The sequence below is a fragment of the Dermacentor variabilis genome, chromosome 4, assembly GCF_050947875.1.
Source record: "Dermacentor variabilis isolate Ectoservices chromosome 4, ASM5094787v1, whole genome shotgun sequence".
Taxonomy (NCBI): Eukaryota; Metazoa; Arthropoda; class Arachnida; order Ixodida; family Ixodidae; genus Dermacentor; species Dermacentor variabilis.
Genome location: NC_134571.1, coordinates 121,101,488 through 121,123,530, shown reverse-complemented (window position 1 = coordinate 121,123,530; position 22,043 = coordinate 121,101,488). Strand labels below are relative to the sequence as shown.

The 22,043-nt window shown below is 46.4% G+C and overlaps 1 protein-coding gene across 1 annotated transcript in view; it reads right to left on the bottom strand.

Annotated features, from left to right (window-relative positions):
- Positions 1–5,044: 5,044 nt before the first annotated feature.
- Positions 5,045–22,043, bottom strand: part of LOC142578311 (uncharacterized) — a 35,778-nt gene continuing 18,779 nt past the window's right edge. Inside the window, exon 2 of the mRNA XM_075687711.1 lies at positions 5,045–5,145. Coding sequence (XP_075543826.1) covers positions 5,045–5,145 — 101 coding nt within the window. The remainder of the gene's footprint in view (positions 5,146–22,043) is intronic.

Below are 22,043 nucleotides of genomic sequence, written 5' to 3'. Positions count from 1 at the left end.
GTCCGAGACATCCAGACCCAACTCTCTTGCAAGCTCCAACAATTTCGGTTTGCGCAACGACTTCAAATCCATGGCTGCTCTGAAGGCTGCTTTCTCTACTGCTTACTATTGTCTTGCCGCAAACTAACCCGGCAGCAACGACAACCACAATTACCAGCTCTGTTTCTAACACTAACAAAAGCCTGGCAAAGCTCAGAAGAAGAAAGTCCCGCACTCACCAAACCTCACAGCCAAGAGTTCAGCGCAGTCGTTCCGCTGCAGGCAACCAGTCATCACACAGGGCTCGTTGCACTGCTCCCGGATCGTTGTTGAGCTGCTCAGCATACAGTCAACTGCATCTCTTCGCTGCTGGTCTCCGTTGTCGCGATCCCACCGCTGCCACCAGTTGTTTGAATCCCACCGATGGCAACGGTTGTTGTGGTCGCACCGATGGTACGACCTGTTGGGAACTCGGCGCTGACGCCCGTTGTTGCACCTGGGTCGCAAGCCCCAAGGGTAGCGTTGGCCTGGCGGCCTGGGGTACAACTGGAAGCATCCGAAGGTCCCGGCAAAGCATGAGTCGACTGGTAACAACAAAACAACTTGTTTATTTTAACATCGCAAAGAGTTGGCGGTCAGGTTGACCGAAGTAGAGAGACGGGAGTGCACTTTACTCAACAGAAGAAATCGGAGCCCTCCTTTGGCGTCCGGGGGCAGCTGCTTTTATACTCTCGCAGTTGAGGGCAAGAAGGAACCCCTCAATAGACGAGCACGTGATTGTACAATGAGATAAGGTGACGCATACTGTCGTAGCGCCGCCGGTCGGGCACAAAGACTGGGAGGAGAAGGTAACTCCTACTCTCGTAGCGCCTTCGGTCGGGCACAATGGCTGGGAGGAGAAGGAGACTTCTACTCTCGTAGCGCCTCCGGTCGGGCACAATGGCACATACACTCACACACGCACATGAAGACACGTGGCATCGGAACATGCCTGGACGCGCTTGGCGGGGAGCGTAGCGGCGACGCCGAACGGGCCAAAATGTCTGCCGCTTTGTTGCAGTCGCGCCGGCTAAGCCGCGCGTCGTAGGCGAAACGTAACAAGATTCATGTGTGTGAAAACATCGAGCACATCTGCGCGCTCCGTGCTTCCCTTGTGCAGAGCCTTCCAGTATTGTCTACGTGCAATTAAAATGTACGCTCATTGGAGAGCTTACAGGGCCAAGCATTACCCACGTGCTTAGGACTTCCTCGCTCCTCGTGGACACCTTCAACAGTCGGGCTCGCCAAAGATTGTCCCATCGCAACATATGTTGCTGTCGATTGTCTCAGGGCACATATTCGTCATCTTTTCCGCGCCCCCTATGACCACTTGGCGTTCTTGCCCTAGCATAGACCTCAGACCACGTTTTTTTGAAGCTATAATCAAATATTCATATTGTCTTCCATCAGGATACACATCAGCAGCAAGGCCTCCATTTTATTGGATGCCTCCGACAGCTTCAGGTGCACCTAATTATTCTGGGTGTAAGGGTGAAGGCGAGACACGCAAAAATTGCACCGAAACCGATGACGCTGCTGGTAATGAATGACACATACGGGGACCGAATACTCATCTATACCGATGGTTCCATCTCACCTACCAATCAGGTGCCGCTGCCATTGTGGCTACAAAAACTACTATGATATTCAAATTGTCACATATGGCAACATCAACGGCGACAGAGCTTCTTGCCCTGCTGGCTGCTGTAAAGTACCTCCTGCGAGGTCCACATCGGAAATGGGTTATTTTTTGCGACTTCAAGGGAGTCTTCAGAGATTGCATTTTGCCGTATATCACAGGATTCATGAGCAGCTGGTATATGAGATAAGAAAGGTCCACCATTGAGCTATCACTAAAGGACATGCAATTACATTTCAGTGACTGCCTGGACGTACTAGCATTGCTGGTAACGACCTCGTTGACGAATCCGCCTGGTTGGTCCACGTAGAAGCCCCGACCAGTTCCCTTATCCAGAACTGACGCAGCAAGAAAGCTTCATTACATGACAAAAGCTATGACCCACAACTACTGGTCTTCTCCCAACCTTCCAAAGTGTCATCTTCAAACACTTGATACATCCCCTAAGCTACAAGTGCATCAAAACTTTCACGCTCTGAGGTGAGACTGTTGTGCCGCCTCTTGCTCGGGATGGCATTGACAAAGGCCTACTCGTTGCGCATCGGAACGGGGGATTCGCTCATTTGCGACTCCTGTCGAACTACAGAAACGACTGAACACATCCTATGTGTCTGTGCACAATACAACGTCGAGCGTGAACCTCTCCGGACAGCATTGAACCGGCTGGACTCTAGAGCATTTTCGGAAATGAAGGTCCATGGACCATGGCCGTACGCATCGATGACACAAAACACCACGAAAGCATTATTGCAGTATCTCCAGTCGACAGGTCTTGGCTACCGTTTGTAGACTCTGTGCGTACCTTCAAATTTGCGCGAAACTGTGCTCTCTCTCTCTTGTCTCGATATTTTCATTCCCATATTCCTTTGCCCCAGAGCAAGGTAGCAAAAGAGACGTGCGTCTGGTTAACTTTCCAGCCTTTCTTTAATTTCTTCCTCTCTTCACGTAGCTCTAGTTCTTAGCTGACTTTTTGACAAGTGGTTAGAAACATTCACAACTTTTACATGCAAATGATTTGATGGCGTCTTTTTTGCATATTCATTAATCAGAATAACTTTCGCGTGTAAAGCCCATAGTATGAGCGTGATGTGATATGTTGAGGTGTAGTATTCTGTTCCTTTTTGGAGCACAGCTCGTAGGCGCCCGTTGCTGCAGCGAGCGTCGGCGTAACCGAGCGATTGAGCACAGCAAAAGATGAAAGCGAACGTCGAGCGCAGCGGGGAGAGGGCATACGTGAGGAGGAAATCTGAGAGGAGGGCGCAGAGTAGCCAGGACGCGGAAAGCGGAGAAAGATATGGCGAAAAGGGTGAGGAGGAAAGCGGAATGACAAGTCATGCGGCCAAGTCATCCCGCATGAGAAGTCATGCGGCCAGCGCGGAAACAAAGCGGTAGCGTGGGCTACAGACCCACTGCGCATGCGCTACTTTGCCTGCTGTGCCGCCGCCGCTACAGAATGCGCTCCATGCAAGCCACGCTTCCCCGTGTTCATGCTTTGTTTCTAAACAATCTGCGACGCAACCAGTGGAAATAGTTCATGTGCCGCTGCTGCTTAACGAGCTGCCCGAGCAGAGGCTCAGCGCCGCCGCCGGGAGCACCTTGCCCTTCAGATATATATTTTGTGCTATAATATAACGGGAATTCCAAACATCTAAACAGTTGCACTCGAATTCGCATTAGGGAGTATGGCAATCGTCAGCGAATTTTTTTTATTCCTCCTTCTCCTCTTCGATTCCTTCTTTCTCTCTCTCGTCTTGAAGCGGGTGGGCGTGGGGTCCCTTTTAAGAGACAACTGTCAGCCCACTTCCTTTTCCTTCCTAGTACTTTCATGATTAAGTAAAGTGTCAAGGAAAAATGACATCACAATACGACGAAATCAATCGACGCTCACAACGTTTGCCGTGACGCCATCATTATAGTCTGCTAGGACTCCTGCACTATTACTAGCCCATGCTTGTTACTCATAGTTGCTGATAAGGTAAGATTACCAAAAAGCTGAGAGGGCTGAATGCATCACAATATTTACAGAACTTATTGGCCCACCCTTAGACACCCTTAGGTAAGTTGATTGGGGAGGCTTCCAAGTAACATTGGGGTTACATACCAAACCGAAGATTTAAAATTATCGTCCTGTTGTATTAGCGCAGCAGTAGTCGCAGAAAAAGAGGTGCAATTGGAATCGCGCTATCATGATTACTTTGTAAAGTTTACTACCACTCGTTAACAGGAAGTGAAGCTGGTGGAAAGGAAAGCAATATAGGAATCAGGTCGGGGTACAGAAAACGTGCGTGGACGTGTGAGAAGATGAAGTGCACTTTATCTGTAGGTTTGGGACCGTCGTCTACGAGACATCTCATTGTAACCTACGAAATTTCAGAACCCCAGGTTTTCATGATGAAGAACCACCAGACTACGTACACCTTTTGTTTTTAGGTATAAGCGGCGCATATTTTATTCGCTGGCTGCGTTTCCGCGTGACCATGTATAACAGTTGTAAAAGATTAAGTGTTTAGTGTGTTCGTATTTAGCCATACTGAATTTCTAAATTCCTAGATGTATCCAAGGAACGAATGATTGTGAGATCAACATTTCTTCCCTTTTCTATGAGTATTTCGCTTTTGTTACTATCTTGCTTAGGGCCAGCTTGATAGACGACGCTCGAGATTCCAAGGCCCCGAAATGACCACAGAAGTCACCTTAATAACCTCGGACGTCTTTTCTTTCTTCAAGCTTAAGCATCTAGTGTAAGGGGACACACACATTTATCTTGTTTTAGACATTCTGGAAGTGGCAAAATGTGATGCAGTTGTTTTTGTTAAAGCGAAAAACGAGAAAAAAAACGTTCTGTGCAAGAACTACTCCAGTGCACAAGCGTCGTAAATCACGAAGAAGGCGCGAACAGCACGAGCAGCGGCCACGGGCGCTGACTCTCTCAGTTGCTCCCACATGACGAATGAGTCAGACATTCGTGTCTGGATTTAACCATCGTTCTTGCTGATTAGCTACATTTGAGTAGGTGCCGAAACGCGTGAGCAATACCGCACCCAGCGCACCTTGGTCCGCAGGGCCATTAACGACACCATTTCTGCGATCGACACTCTGATAGCAGATGAGACCACCCCTCTGCGGGTGCTGCACCAGAAGCTCGAACTCATCTTAGCCAAGCCGGCGGAGCTCATCAAGTTCGACCGCGCAGTACAAGGCACGCTCACGGATGCAGACCTGTAGGCCGACATGACCAGAGCCTTCGAGTAGGAGCAAAGCGGTCAGCTTTACGAAGAAACGTGTGCGCCTCGTCACCAAGCCACGCCCTCCAACATTTCCAGTATCCCTAGACTCCACCGCGAGTCCCACAGCACTGTTTGCATCGGCGGGCTAAAGAGGTAACCCTTATGCACCGCCCGGAGTTCCACCAGCGGCATTGTTGTCCCGGTCAGCCCTGCCCAGCTGCAGTATCCGAATACTGCTAAGGCGCGTTGTAAGTGCCATGGCTTTTCAGACTAATACAAGACAAGCATTCATGGCCACGATTCACTAGCCAAGATTGACAAATTTAAATTTCTGGTGAGGTACCAGACCGCGTCAGCCAGAACGGCAATTCCGTAGACACGTCTCCTAGAACTATGTCCATATCGGCGAGCGGCACCGCGGACTCGTGCCCCAATTCCTACTGACCGGCAGTGCGTGGGCTGTCGCACCAGTGTGGAAAGTGCTGCTGTGAACCGCGGAAACCAGTGCACTTTCATTGGGCAGTACGTGGCTCGGGCACTGAAATTTCTTGCTCGAGGCGTTTAGCGCCGTACTTTATTTACAGGCTTCGGGAAAATACGGCGCCCTGTGACCCTCACATGTAACCGAGTGTTGATCAGACTCTGAAGGCAGCACAATAGCAACCAGCGCACCATAGAGGCTCTCGAGGTTCCGCAAATCTCGGCTGCGACCAGTTGAACCAGTGGATGGCGAGATCATCTTTATGAGGAGATGCCACGGTCTTTTTCACGCTGATGCAAGCCGCGAAACAACTACTTTTCGAGAAAACGAGATAAGCATTCTGATGGGCTCCGATATTTATTGGAACGTCGCAACAGGATATATTGCTCAATTATCATTAGAGATTACAGCAGTGGAAACAATTTTTTACTTGAACGGTCCAGTGAACGCTCCACGACTTTTCCCAAGCCTGAACTGTACGAAGCACATCACTATTCTTTAGCACTAGAAACCCCCCCCCCCCCCCTCCGCCACAGAGGATGCGCTATTGAAAGGAAACAGTTCTTCGATGTGAATCCTGAGTGTTGTCAAAATACATGACATCATCGAGGAGAGTAACCAGCAAAAGGTTCTCATTGTCATCAAAAAACCAGGGACATCGCCGCAGCTCTTTCGTCGCACTCCGAGGATCCATGTGAGACTGCCGCTGCCTAGGCAGCCAGACGCCACCATCGCCAGAATAACAAAAAAAAATGAATAACGACGACAGAAGTGGCTAAGACGGCAAGGGAAAAGAACGAACAAATCAGGCGAGTTCTAGAACCCGAAGGGTGGCAAGATTGCCAATGATGGAACACCACCTAAAGCAACCACCGCACACGAACCAAAGAAAGCCAAGTAAACAGCAGCGTTGTGAAGTCCTCCAAGGGAAATAAGGGTCCAGCCTCTAAAAGATGGTGCGACCATCGCAGACAATATACTCTGAACGGTAGTCCTAGCAACGAGTACGACAATGCGCAAGTAGGTCAAGACGCAGCTGTTTAACCACCACCTTTCGGGCATGAACGTCGGCGCAGAGAAGTTAAACACAAGTGGAGAAGAACGTATAGCATGAATGCGCTGCCGAGCCACCACCGGTCGCGTTCGCAGGACAAGGGAACTTACGACGGACGGAAGGCCACTGCCGCTAGCGCAGTAAGTCGTAATGCGAAAGATGACAAGCAATTATCAAATATATAACGATGTCTATGACATGCCCCTCAGACAAAAATACTCGTATTACGAGCTCGAGCAACAAGTCCTTCTACAAGCGATGTCGGGACTCGACGCCGATCATCGCATTCAAGCCAACACGTAGATCGCTACTCAGGTCATCACCTCGAGCGATCGTCAAGTCACTATCTGTATCGCTGTTCAGGTGTTCACTTCGACTGCTGCTTCTGTCATCATTTGAACTGCCACTCATTGTGCTAGGTCAGCGTTAATTCTACGGCTAGCGATCGGTACATGCACTGAGATCCATGCAAAAATTTGGAGGACGCTTAAGCTTCGCCTTTAGGAGTGGAACACGATAGCATTCAAAGATCCCTGACTGCTTCTCACGCATCCCAGCTACTGGAGCGCATGCAATCGTAATGTATACGGGGAAACGATGGCCGCGAACGCTATGCAAGAAGGCTGCTTTTGTGGTAGAAACACGGCCTCTTGCGTGGGCCGCGATGCGGCGGAGGCAAGCGCCAGCTAGAGGTGTTGCAAGGAACCGGGCGTGCCGGTCCGTGGCCCCCAAGACACCCATCGCGCCGGCGCGCTCAAAATGGCAGGCACCGCGGCTGCTCTGTGAACGCCGCGGCCGGTTTGTGTGTGCGAAAGGGTATCTGAGTTTTCGCGTAACAGAATTATGTTTTCTCGTGCAGTTCATTTACAATTTGAGAGCTATCATGCGCGCAGGTTGTGTGGAAGTCATAGTTTACAATTTTCTGCGTATTTTAGTTTGAGAAATTCAATTAGTTCAGTCAATATTTTGCTTCATATGGGAGGCCTGGGTGTACGTGTTGCCCGAGTTCCGACTGTATCTGTATGTGCCCCGGGTACCTTTCATAAATTCGGGGCTGACAATAATGCTTTTTCGTGGACGCTGTAATGAGTTTTGTTGCTGTTGTTGTTGTGTGTGGCAAAGCCAGTGTCAAGCAGACACCATTTATTATTTCGTTTGCTAATCTCTTTTGTTTACATCAAGTATGATGTATTACATGTGCTGTACCTTATAAGGTACTTTTCGTTCATACTACAGTTGTAAAGCGTGCCTACGGGTGAATAAATTTCCTTGTCAGCCTCCTTAACGCTGTCGCGTAAATATGTCCTTGTGCTGAAGTGGTGCTTGCATATATGTCGGGCAGGGAGTGCGTTGTAAATAAAGAAGTGCGCCGAGTACGAGTCACGGCCATCGGCACTGGCTCGCTTAGTTGCTGCCAGATGATGAGCGAGGCAGACATCAGGGTCTAATGACCCGCCGTGGTTGCTCAGTGGCTATGGTGTTGGGCTGCTATGCACGAGGTCGCGGGATCGAATCCCGGCCACGGCGGCCGCATTTCGATGGGGGCGAAATGCGAAAACACCCGTGTGCTTAGATTTAGGTGCACGTTAAAGAACCCCAGGTGGTCAAAATTTCCGGAGTCCTCCACTACGGCGTGCCTCATAATCAGAAAGTGGTTTTGGCACATAAAACCTTAAATATTATTATCAGGGTCTAATGGCTATCGTTGTTTAGCTAGAAGAAACATCGTGTCGACTGGAAAGCGAGACTGCCACAAACCTTCCTTGACGTTATTAGTCGGCAGAGAGAAGCAGACGCATCTCTAGAACATCGCTGCAAAAAGTGCGTGGGTGACATGATTTCCGAAAACGTCACAGATGCGTCGAAGACCCACCACTAAATATGACTGCAAGCGTAATACGTGGTTCATGATGCAAGTATACCAAGGGCGAAAGAAACTCCGACCAAAGACACATAGAAATCCTTGCGCTTCTCCGGGGATCCTGCATAGGCCATTGCCATAATACGCACCCGTCAATATAAGCATACTTTAGCAAGGGGATGTAGTATATTCAGAATGTCTTCCAAAGGGCAGCAGCTATTCTTCCGTTGTGCTTCCAGTACTACCTCCTCTGATGTGACATAAAATCTTTGATGCGAGCATTCGGAACTTTTCTACTGGAAGGAGACACAACTGAAAGCAGCGCAATAAATTGTTCGGATTGCGAAACAGAATCAGTTCATAGTTGCACAACGCACGTTTCTTCGTGCAGCCGCTTGGAGCGACGCTTCGCATTCTTCAAAAGAACTCACTTAATGCTTTCCGCCGTCTTTATGGCTCCCTTAAGCAACCTATGCATATGGTCATCCTTGTCATGTATTGTCCGTCATTCTGTCACTTAAGCGAACGAACAATGCTAGTTGAGTAACCATCGAGCAAAAAGGAAAAAAAAAAGAATGCGCGACACAATAATACCAAGCGGGATATATACAGACACGATATGAAACTGAAAATAAATGGAGATGTTCCACGCCGTAGTGCCTAGTCGTCTCCCCCCTCCCCCATTTACATTTTTGTTGCGACATTGTCACTGGCACTAAAGAAACAGCAATGACGGTAGCAAGCGAAAAACGGGATTGGCTACTGGTGTGGTGGAGACATTGCGAAAAAAATCATATAAGGATGCATACTCAAGGTTAGGGAAGAGAACTCTCTAAGGGGAACAGATTTGTTTGATCACTTTCATTACAGAAATTGCACGAGTTGACCAAATTCGGATCAAGCTTGTGTGCACGAGAATTGAGCGGAGCTGTACGACAGCAACGCTTAGTAAATGAAAATTTGAACTTTCGTGTGAGGCATTACCTGCTGTGCCGAGGTAAAAGGTGCGCCAGAAATTAGGGCTAGAGGACAGAGATAACAAGTCACCGTGGTCAAACACAGCCTTTCAGCTATGGTGCCTTAAAGGGAAGCTGAAGAGTCTGTCGAATTCAATAAGACGATCATATACGGATGCGGGAACCTTACAAACCATGAAGGTAAAATTTTGGGGGGGATTTTTCACTTAGGAGCGACGCAATCGTCGGTTAAAATTGCGCTGTAGCTCCGCCCCCCGTCGAGCGCCGCGCGCTGCTGCTGACGCTGACGATGCGAGCGGAGACCGGAAACCGCGGCTTAACGACGTCGAAACTGGTGTTCCGCTCCTTCGCAGTCTCCGCGACCGTGCCTGACCGGGCTTATTTCTGCGTGCGTGCCGTCCTAATCTGCTTCGCTCGACCCTACATTCCTTTATTTGTGTGTATAAAGGAGTGGTAGTTGACGTGCGCAGCATCAATTGAACTTGTAGGCCGATCATGCCGGCGTTCTGTGCAGCCTACGCTTGCACGAACACCAGCAGCCGCGACGATGTTCCATTAGTTCCTGCAAGACAAGAAGCTTTCAGCTAAGTGGGAGGCTGCTGTGAAGCGAAACAACTTCAAGCGCTCAAGAACAAGTGTTGTGCTCTAACCACTTCCGTGACGATTACTACCGGAGTTTATCAATAATGCGTGCTTTAGGTTCTCCTAAAAAAATAGTTAGCACGCTGAACGGAAGGTGCATATTTATCACCCACCCTTGACGCAGGTTTCATCGCCAAGCGCCGCGAATTTTCTATTCGCACGTGTGTTCTGAAACAGCCTGCATGCAGCTGCTATAACGCAGTGCAAGCGTAAAGTTTGCATGTGTTGAAAAGCCTGCTCACGCCAAGACGCTGCACTCCCCCTTCTCTCGCACACATAAGAAACCGACCATCTCACGTTGCCGACGGAATTCGCCGGTTACGAGTAGCGTGCGGATGGCGCGCTGATGAATGTTCTATACTACACGTGCTACAACAGCCGCTAAACTTTTCCCGCGTTTAAACCGTCTGTGTAGATTGCCGACAGCTTCGGGGCAGCTTCGGGACAGTTGTTTGCCCGGAAACGTACTCACTGGAACGCTGAATGCAGCTTAGCAAAAAACATACTCGCCAAAGAACATTTCCAACACAATGAGATGCTAACACTTCGCCTTCGTTCGCGTGGGAAGCAGTGCTTGCACCAGCATTTTTTGCTTCTTGGAGAGGCCGGCTCTTCGAAATTGGCTCGTACATGTAGCATGTACAAGTATGTACGTACGTGTAGTATGTACAAGTATAAACCCCTTACAAGCGATCTTGCACGCGACAGCGACAGCGCTACAAGCGAGGCGATGGCGGTCGCGTTCACTCGTCGTCTGCAAGCCGAATTCCACGCGAGCGACGGCTTTGAGCGACGACTTCCCGGTATGAGGGCAACAATATACGCGCCGAAACTAGCGTGACGTATGCTTTATCAATTTAAGTTGATGTATTTTACTGAAGAAGGAGCATAAAATATTTCTGAAGGTCTTGCACTAGGTCTTGCACGTCTAAAATTCAATAGTTTGCTCGTTCCGTGCGACAAACAGCAGTATTTGAGTTATGTACATCCAGTTTCGGCTTCGCACAATTGGCTAGTTGCTCATAGCATTTCCGGGCGACGAGCGACGAGTTCTAGATTTCTAGAAACGAGCGATCGAGCGACAACACCGTGCGATTTGTTCAAGCGACGGCCCGTTTTGTCGCTCGAAGCCGTCGCCCGTCACTGTCGCGCGCAAAATCGCTCTCGTAGAGTTTGGACTTAACGGCGAACTCCTCAGAGAAACGCAAGCTCTCGAAAATTTCCATGACCGTCTCAGCAAAACACCACCAAACTACTTTGCACCGTTCTTCGTGTGTAGCGGCAGCAGTCGGTCCGAACGAACACCATTGTTGACGTCACGAGGCGCCCGAACAATCACAGGCGGAAACGAGGCGCGCGAGCTGGGCTTGTCTGCTGCTGCACTTTTCGTCGAAATAAAATAAGTTTGCCCTTTCTTTCACTCAATTTTGATGCGATATTCGAATTCAGAGGATTGAAAACCACGGCGTACTGCTCTTCACTCATTTTTTCTGGGAAACCTTTCAGCTTCCCTTTAAATGAGTCAGCTGTTTAAAGTCGGCATGTAAAGCTCGGAGCGAGGAGGAGAAGAGAAGAATAGAATGAGGCAGGAATGTTATCCAGAAAAGCTGCTGGTTGGTTTTTGTACGCTGGGAGAAGTGAAGGGGGGATTAGAAAGATGAGAGAGAGAGAGAGAGAGAGAGAGAGAGAGAGAGAGAGAGAGAGAGAGAGAGAGAGAGAGAGAGAGAGAGAGAGAGAGATCAAGGAAGGGAAGAAGCAGTGAATTCGCGAACGCGCGCGGAGGGCCCTAACAAGTGAGAGGGGCTCTTTCTTAAATAAATAGGAACAAATAAATTGTATTTGTCAGCAAACACTGCACTGAAGTTCATTAAGTTTGTTACATTTAAATATTTCCGCAGCATATTGCACTCCTATAACACGTGAAGACGAAAGCCTGCTGCACACTTGGTACTGTATCGGTGGGGTCAGACTTGTTGCAAGACATAACGACCCCAGTGTGGTGTGAACGTGTGCAAGCCGTTGTCTGCGAGCTTCAGCCTCCATCTATCTGGCAGTCTCGCATCGTCGCGTTGCTGATTTCGCAGTTCGGCTTCTTCAGCTCGTTTTCAACGCTTAGTTGTTGCTTCGCGCACTCATATAGCGGAGTCAGACTCGCGCCAAGGACGCTTCCTTCCTACTTTTCGTTGCGTCCTCTCAGCAGGGGAAAGCAACACTCGTGGTCGAACGCCTTACATCCACCGCTTCAGATGTCGCACCTCGTTTCTTGCTTGGTGAGCATCCTAGGCCGTAGCGTACGTGCTTGTTTGATCAAAACGTATGGTGTTCTCTGTGTTGTATGGGTGATTTCAATTAATGTATACACTGTTCGTCTCACTTTGCTGAGCGCTTGTAGCCTTTGCCTTAAGGAGGTATGAGCAATTGCATTGTTTTGCTTGCTTACGGGGGTATAAGCCAGTGCTGTTGATTTTTGTACCAGTCGACTACATCCCCGCGTTTCCTTAAGTAGGAGCCATTGCTGCGAGCCACTTAATGCTTTTGCCTTAATAAAAAGGACGTGAAAATCTGGTCACTGAGAGAAGCAGATTGTTGTTTAAAACATGAATTTTGTAAATGCGACGCACTACTTGGTCTTTGTCGGGATCATGGTCAGAGCAAGGTCACACACAAGAAAACGACAATTTTACCTCCGGAAAACTCGGGCGGACCCACCAGACAGTGTAGCTCGAAACGCCACCGTACGTAACCACAAAATACTTTCAGTAAAAAGTCTAGTTAAATATAAATTAGCCGTAATGTTATTTAAGGTAACACGTAATCCTCCTCCAGTGAATATATTTTCTGTGGCTACTTTGGTTAACTTGAACCGCACAAGATTTGCAGCTAGGAACAATTTCTTATTGCCACTAATACATACTAATTATGGAGAACAATCTGGATATTTCGCAGCATTATCTACTTGGAACAGCCTCCCACTAGATGTCAAGGGCTCTTCGTCTCTATGTTTATTCAAGAAAACATTATTCGCTTTTGTACTAGACAGCCAAAATAATCCACATATCTAAGGTATTCACTTCACTCCTGCTCATTTCCTTTCCGTTTTTCCCTTTTCTTTAGTTTTTTTTCTCATTTGTGGCCTTTATAAGTATTTTTGGTCTGTTCTGTTTCGAATGCCTTAAACTACTGTTTTAATTCTACGACTACCTATTGACTTTATATTATTTTGCAGTTTGTGCTACATTTACTTTGTATAATCTTTCGCTTAGTGACCACTGTATTGCTGTTTTATGCTGTGTATTTCCTCTAATGTCTATATTTTCTGAAAGGAGGTTCCCTTTCAGCCACATGCTCTGGGGCCTCCTTCGGTATACTTGTGTAAGCATGTATGTCTCCTCCTTATTAAAGAAATAAACTGAAAGTGAAACTTAAATAAACACCGGATAGAGAGCTAATTAGGGTGGTCCGACTGGTTAGTATCAGGCATAGTCCAAAGAGACACCGGATTAGTGAGGATTAAGGCAGCCTGCGGCAGCAGGTGACGCACGAGAGCGCAGATGTCAGCTCTAACAAAAACATGCCGTCACTGTCGATCTTCATAACACTGCCTTCATGACACTGCGATCATACTTTCATTGTCATGTCATCATCACCTTTCCACTGTCGCTGTTTTTACTCTGTTGCTGTCTTTGCGTCGTCATATCTTTGTCATCGCGCCGTCTGCGAGCCGTTGTTCTTCCACAGTCATGATCATTCCATTGTCATCATGCCGTCGTCCACATGACGCTGTCATCACAAAGTCGCTCTCACGCCGTCGTGGGCGTTCCGTCGTCGCCATTTTGTAAAAGGTGCACTGTCGTCAACCCACCTTCGCCATAACTTTGTCATCGCGCCGTTGTCATGATTCCACTTTCGTCATCCGCTTGTCGTCCTGCCATCGTCGACAACGCCGTCGTTGTCATACGGTCGTCGTCATGCTGTTGACGTCACGCTGTCATTGTCATACCACTGTAATCATTTTGACATCGTCATGCCATCGGAATGACTCCAGCATCGGCATCACTTTGCCGTCACACTGTCGTCCTTATACCGTCGTCGTCACTCAGGCGTCGTGATCTCGTGGTCGTCGTGCAGTCGTCGCCACATCATTGTCACCCCACAGTCATTGTGCCGCAGTCGTCACACCATCGTTGTCACTCTACCGTGGTCATCCACGGTCGTGGGATCCGGTACAATGATTGCGTCATGTACTCGTCTTAGCACCATCGTCGTCATACCATCGTCTCCACTCTTTGCACACTCCATTACCATCTGTACCTTTAATAAAACCTTCCGCATGACATAGACAACTATTAGAGCTGGGTTCTGCCTTAGTCTTTTTAGCAAAGTTGTACAGAACTGCAAAATTAAAAAAAAAATAGAGGACATAGGCGTGTTTGCAAAACTGCACTCAGCAATAATAAACGACATTACAATTCTGTAAACTGCACCTAAAAATACATCTAAAGCGGACAAAGTTGTTATATCTTACATCTCTACGAAATTACAATTAATTTGGTGTAAGACTTTTGCAAAACCCTTGTACGTATTGTAACGAATGTACGTAAGCTATGAACTATTGCAACAACTTTGTGCGCTTCAAATGCCCTGACGGTGCCAGTTTATGGAACTGCGATATGTTATCATGATACAGAGTTACTGGTTTGTACACTTTTTTAAGCTTACTTATTTTCTGCAATTCTTATAAAATTGCAGGCCGTAAATCAAAATTATTGTTCCTACAGTCACTAGGATTATACGTTCTCTCTCATTGATAACAAACTTAATCCAAGTAGGTGCAGTGATTGTCTCAAAACCATTTCTGCGTTTTACGTGTATTTAAATAGAGAAGTCGAAGCAGGTCCTGAGATAAAGCATCTTCTTAAATATAAGTCTTGGGATCATTCAAACTACTGACAACACCCTTACGGGCGGTGATGCTCACTCCATTTATGTGAGGTCACTTCGTCCCATATTCAAGCGTACATTAACTATTCCAGCGGTGAACATTTTCTTTTTGCATTTTGTGAACAAGGCTTCTGTGCGGACACCAAAACGTAATTTAGGCGGCTTTGCTGGTCGGTAACAAGGTTTATAATTGCTGTACTTTGTGCTAGCTAGGAACTCTCTCAAAGAAGACCGAAGAGCGCTTGTCGCAGCGAATTTCGACGGCAATTTGTGCTAGCGCAGCAGAGGGCTTGCTTTTCTAACGAAAGAGGCGTTTAGAAGCGGATCTAGGTATTTAATACGTTATAGCATAAAGGTTTTGAATAGGATACACGCAAATCGCACATGAATTGGTCGTCGGAGCACCGAAATCAACAAAATGAATGCGGAAAGCTATCTTCACAATTTTGAGGTGGTGGTTAATGTCTCAACTAAAAAAACCGCCATAGCAACTTTTAGCGGTGGTGTTGAGGTAACGTGCCTAGCCTTTCACGTTGCCGCCTAAGGTTTGAGTCCCGGTTGCAACGTACTTTATTTCTCGTTCTTTTCTTTTTCTTTTCGTTTATCTCCACATTCCTTTTTTCGTCAGTGTCTCTGCTCAGGCGAAAACAGTTTCTCTACTTAGATCTGAGAACGGAAAATAACAGCAAGAAACCGCCACTCGATCCTGAGATCCAATGCACCATCGGCTCATGCGTATAGGCACGTCTGCTGTTCTGTTTCTACAATAATTTTATTCCGCTGTTCTTACACGTGCTCTGTAATGCACGTAAGAAGGGCACAAGAAGCTTACTTCACCCGGCGGTCTGATGCCGTGTAGTGGATCCGGTAGCAGTGGCGACACAATGTTTCATGTCGCCTTGCCCTGGCAGATGTAATTGGCTAAAAGCTTTTTTTGATACGTCAGACAAACTGCCACATGGGGAAAAAATCAGAACCAATTGGAAGTCAATTGGTATCCAGACCAGGTACCCAGCGTAGCAAGTCAAGACGTTACCGCCAGGAGGCTAACACAACGGCCGACTTAGGGGAGTGTCCGCGCTTGTAATGTTAGCAACTGACTGCCAACTGTTCCGATTTCTTCTGCATATTTTTTTGCTCATTTCGGCGTTTATGAAAGCAAATTATTGTGGGATTTACGTACGTTATCTCTTACGCGTTGAACGGTAACGGCCACTACACGTTTCCTTAGAAAAGCGAGCCCTCAGCCGCGTTGGCACTGAGTACCATTGAATTTAGACACTGTACGTGTAATGTCTATGACGTTTGCTCCATCGTCACCGTCCGCTTCCCCGCAGAACCTGGTTTATATATGATTCACCATAATATGTATACGAAGCAACATAAAGGTATCAGTACGTACATATATTCTAGTGACACGACCAAGAAATGCTTTTAAACGTATGCAGAACTACGACGCCTTACGCGACACCGCAACTCGCGCTACAAGATTTTAAGCTTTTCATTAGTAGTCTGCCTTGCGGTATGATTAAGGAAGCGTAAAAAAAAAACGAACTGCTTTGAGCGATAAAGCAAACGATAGGACCAAGGTCAGCCACGTCATTTCGCAAAACGAAAACTGGACGCGTCTTGAAGAGTGGTCCGCGAAGCTAACTGTACGGAGAAGAGTTCTGCTTCTCTGCTTTCTTTATTTAACGATTCTGTTAATTTGAGGATTGCACTTTCGACTTCGACACCTTCGTAATTGTGAAATGCCCAAACACGAAACAAATTTCCGCCAGTCATGCAGTGAACCGATTGCGCAGCGCCATTGCAGCATTGCCCTTTTGCGATGAGCCACGTTATCATTGTATCGCGTCGAGGGGCACCGTATAAAATGCGTTTTTTTCATTTTTTTTTGCTGTGAAAGCGCGCATCAACGCTACGAAAGCAGATGCGGCAGTTGTTTCCTCAATAATGAGAACAGTGATCTGCGCGGGCTGCCCCGGGACAGGTACACGTCACCACAACACACCCAGGATATGCGCTGACGCGAGGGAATCATGTATTAAGCTGTTAAGTGAGCTTTACGCTCGGCGTATCCTATCGGGAAACAGGAGAAAATCAACGAGAAACGTCGGACGTACACTCTGTCTAACGCAGCTGTAAAAATAGTTGGAGGGACCCGCCGTGGTTGCTCAGCGGCTACGGTGTTAGGCTGCTGAGCACGAGGTCGCGGGATCGAATCCCGGCCACGGCGGCCGCATTTCGATGGGGGCAAAATGCGAAAACACCCGTGTACTTAGATTTAGGTGCACGTTAAAGAACCCCAGGTGGTCGAAATTTCCGTAGTCCTCCCCTACGGCGTGCCTCATAATCAGGAAGTGGTTTTGGCACGTAAAACTCCATAATTTAAATGGTTGGAGGGAAACGACGGGCATACCTTTAGCCACAGCCATTACTTTATTCTTATCGAAGTGACGGATTTAGGATTTAACAATAGTAGGGTTTAAAGATACCTGACTTCCAATTTTTCTCCTTAAGAAAAAGTGAATGCAAGGACTCAAGGCCCAGCTGGTGCCACTAGCTCTCAAACTCTGCTGACTTTTCTTTCAACCAGCACCACTGTCGCAACAGTTTCTTGTGCAGCAACGATTGACATGTAGGGAAGCCCGAATTGCGGCAAATGACCCTGATCTACTACAGGTTCACAGAATCTTTGCAGAGAGTTTAGCATTAACGCTAACGTTTGTGAATCTCGCGTCATCTGCAATGAATAGCAGAAGTACTAGTGTTCGTCCAAAAACTTTGGAGGCTCGGCTGATATGAAATTGGGCGCAAATCTTTCAAGATCATCGGGCCTTTCTACGAAATATAATTTTCTCCGTATCTCTTTCAGCTCGCGCATGGGAAAGGTCTGAAGTGTTCACTTTTAGCAACACGTTATAGTAATAGAAGCGCTTGTATTCAACGAATTAATACTATGATAATTAAGCACTATTTCTATGCCGTATTATCTATCCATGTTTCCTGAAGCGTTTCAAAGAGAACGACTTAAAATATGGGTTGAGTGAGATGGTGCTGATGTACGAAATTGGTTCCCTACCAAAATGACTGCTTCGCATACTAAATGACAATTTTAGGCCGATTTACAAGTGAGGAACGTTTAGAGTTACAGAAACTGTCACTGTTACCGCTTCGAACATTAGGCCGTCAGTCCGAACCTGTCCTGCAGGCACAAACTTCTTAGGGATGCTCGATATCTACTCTGATTTTTTCCCCTTTGAACTGATAAGAAAACAAAGGCGAATATTTTAATCCTTGCTCCTTAGCCATGCAAAAAAGCACGTTCCAACCTTTTCTGCTCGCATAAACAAGAAGCATTTACTCAAGTATGCTTTAATTTTATTTGCTCGCCCTCGGAGCTTAGCCCTTACAAATTTTTTTTTATAGAAAGTCCACAGACATATATAGACTGTCTATATACTTTCTATAACAATTTTTGTAAGGGACGGTTAAGCAGGTGAAGCATAAATAAAAGGAAAGGACTAACATACCATATAAAGCATAATGTGCGTGGTAAAAACGGCACATTCACTTTTAAGAATAGTACATGGTACATATAGCGCACATTGCTTCCCGCATTTTATCTCCTCGTTCAGCAATTGCGGCCGCAAGATTTCCTGCGACGTGATACAGCGCCTGCATCTGAAGAAACCTCCAAACGAAGCATGCGAAGACGGATGTAATAGAGAAAAGAAGAAAACGAACTCGGGGAATACGTCTGCCAAGAACACTTGGCGAAAGGGCGAGAAATACGACTTTGTGGAACGGGTTCCGTGGAATTCCACTCGTGTTGCCTCTGACAATGAGAGAAAGTGAAATAATGGCGACGGTAAAACGCCGATGGAAGGAAAATGCGTACGCCACAGGAAATATTTGCGTAACCTCATGCATTCTCGTACGCGTGGGTGCGTTCTCGCTGCAGTTTAAAAATGAGTGCGAGGCGCAAAAGAAAAAAAAGAAAAGAAACAAAGGAAACGTTTTCCGCCATTGTGAAGGCAACGGAGAGAGGAGAGGAGGCGTGGACCCACGCTATTTCGGCGGGCACTGCGGAGCGTGCGGCCAATTTAGGCACGGAGCGCTTTCACCCGCAGATATGATTGCCGAACGCGAATTGTATTGCGAGCAAGCTTTTGCGAACACACGCACGAACAATCGCAGGCTGAGGTCGAGAAAACACGTGGCATAGAGCATTGAAAGCCACGAATGAAAAAGAGAAAGGATGCAAAGCTTTTAACTCCCGTCCGAAATGAACAATAGCCCAAAAAAAGAAGAAAAAAGAAAACAAGCTTCTATAACACAAAATTAGTCTCACAATAGGTTCCTTACTTCCGTCCGCGTATGTGTGTGTGGTGGCTCGCTCGTTTGGAGTGTTTGTACACAAGACGCAGCAGCTATAAGCATCAATGAGGCATATAGACAATGAGGCAGGCGACTCGCACATAGCGAATGGTCACTCTCTTTTTCTTGGATGTGTATTTAAGCTCATGCACGATTCACGGCCGACTACCACCACCGATCCCCTCGGTATTTTTTTTTCCCCGTCTGACCAGAGCGCGCTTTACCAGCGCAATACCCAAATTGCACAACGCAGCTGCTGGACGCGTAACGGCGGGTCCGAATTCAGGAATAGAACGACAGCTGACTCAATATGAAGGAAATCATTTATGATGAAGATAACTAGTATAAATAAATAAAAAGAAAGGAAATCTGACCGTGCAATCTTGGAGAGAAGAGAAATCTGAAAGACTCGTTTCTGCAAACGAATATGCATATAGGAAGATGACGTGGAAACGTCATAATAAAGGAGGGCGCTCTCTCTTGAAATCAAGAGAGATAAATTCGCTAGAATTTCTCGCCCTTCTTCCTAGAATATTGAGAAGGTATAGTCATTGACAGCCTAAGAATTACAAACAAGCTCCGCCCACAATAACGCAGCTCACCTGCCCTTCGGCTCCGAAAGAGAACCGAGCCAGCTGGAGCCCGCCCCTAGGTTAATGGCTCTGCTCTGTTAAAGTATATGCTATGCTGAGCGAAAAATACAATCTGGTTGTCTCAAGCTAATATGTTACCTTTGGCTGAGCAGTGGTACTCGAGGAAACAGTTGCTTCAAACACGCCAAATCGCTTGACGTCAGGGAAATAAACGAAGCCTAATTGTCTGGCGCATGCTTTTTCGTTTAGATTACGTCAAGCACGATGTATTGCATGTGCGAGGCGTTACAGCGTACTGAGTCTTCATACCACCCTTGTAATGCGTGGCCATGGGCGAATAAAATTTCTTGCGATCTGGGCAAATTTTGTTTGAGTTGGACAGCTTGCATATAATATTTTAAATATTAGGCTGACAGCGAATATAGTCTGCTCATTTCGCTCTTCTTATTTTCAGGACGATAATATGCGTCACTAAGAGATGCGAAAATGCAGGTGTTAAAAATAAGCACGAAATAGCGCGAACGAAGAAACACAGGGCACAGGAGTCTTCGTACATTCGTTTTTGTTTATGTGGGCATGTTTTTAACGCCGTAATCAGTACAGACTTGACAAAATATTGACTTTTCAAAGAAAGTGCGTATATATATATATATATATATATATATATATATATATATATATATATATATATATTAGTACAGTAGAATTAAGGATAACAGAGCTGAATTAGTAGGACACAGCACGAGTGATGTCTTACAACTAAAATTAGTTGCACAATACGCTTGATAAAGAAATCACGCAAAATTTGCATATCCCGATATATATATATATATATATATATATATATATATATATATATATATATATATCTTTGGAACATCACGCGGATGGTGAAAATTCGCCTGGAGTGTTCAATATGTCTTTGCTATCGCTATCATAATAGATGTCAACATGCACTTTGAACGCGAGGTGTCGTCATCACCGCTATACAGTCACGGTGCAAGCACAGGTAAAAGCTGACCTCATTGCGTGCGGTTATAGGCCGCATTTCGGCCTCGCCTTTGCAACTTGCGTGAGTATATCTCGAACTTGTGACTTAGCTTGTGACTTCATGTGGAGCAAAGGCTATTACGCCATTTCACTGATTTAACGTTCGCGCTGCGTACGAAATCAGAGCACTGTTCAAGCGGCACACACTATGGCCAATACTGGCGCATCCGACGTGCTATCCTGCATAACCACCGGGGTCGCTATAATCAAAGCTGAACGTTCTTTTTAACTTTTTACGTGAAGGCTCGAGAACTCTTGAGAGAACTATAGGAAAGAAAGTTTCTCTTAGATTTAGCGCTTTTTTCTTCATACTCTCAAAAACAAATTGCGCACTGTTCTTGAGTTCCTGATGGTAAATAAATCAAATGAGAAAGGACCTTTGTTACATCCGTTAAGGCATCGCTCAATTGCTCCTACGAATAATCATATTAGGCTAAATATTACTGTGTGAGCATTTTGTACAAGTGAAAGAAGCTTGTGCCAGATGTCCGCATTGCTTCGTCTAGGTCACTGAGGTCATAAACAATATAACCTCCTTGGTGTAGATAGCCTCCATACATGGACGCGCTCAAGCATTGTTTTAAGGTGAGTATATATTCAAAAGTACCAGGTAATTCAAATCACTACTGCGTTCACTATGGCCGAACTTGTGGCAGTGGTCGTAAGGTGCCGGCCTCGGACACTCTCCTCTGCGAATTGTTTAAAAAACTTCACCGACGAGATATAACCCAACGGAAGACGCCGAAATAGTAGGACACAGCATGAGCGATGTCTAACAACTGAAATTAGTTGCACGATACGCTTGATAAAGAAAACACGCAAAATTTGGATATCCCGTTCATCTTTACCACGATACGTACAGGCAGACGCAGCCAGACACCAACCTGCAGTGATATATATATATATATATATATATATATATATATATATATATATATATATATATATATATATATATATATATATTCTACCCGCAACTCCCCCCTTTCACATGGCAATAAAAAAATTTGAAGGTCGCTTAAGCTAATACATGTAAAACGCAAAAACGTGTTTCTGGGATAGCCGCTGGACCGATTTTAATGAAATTTCTTGCATTTGAGAGATAAAGTTAAATTCTAGTGACTGTTGGAAGCGGAATTTATATTGAGGTTCTGATTTTCAAAAATACGAAAGTTTG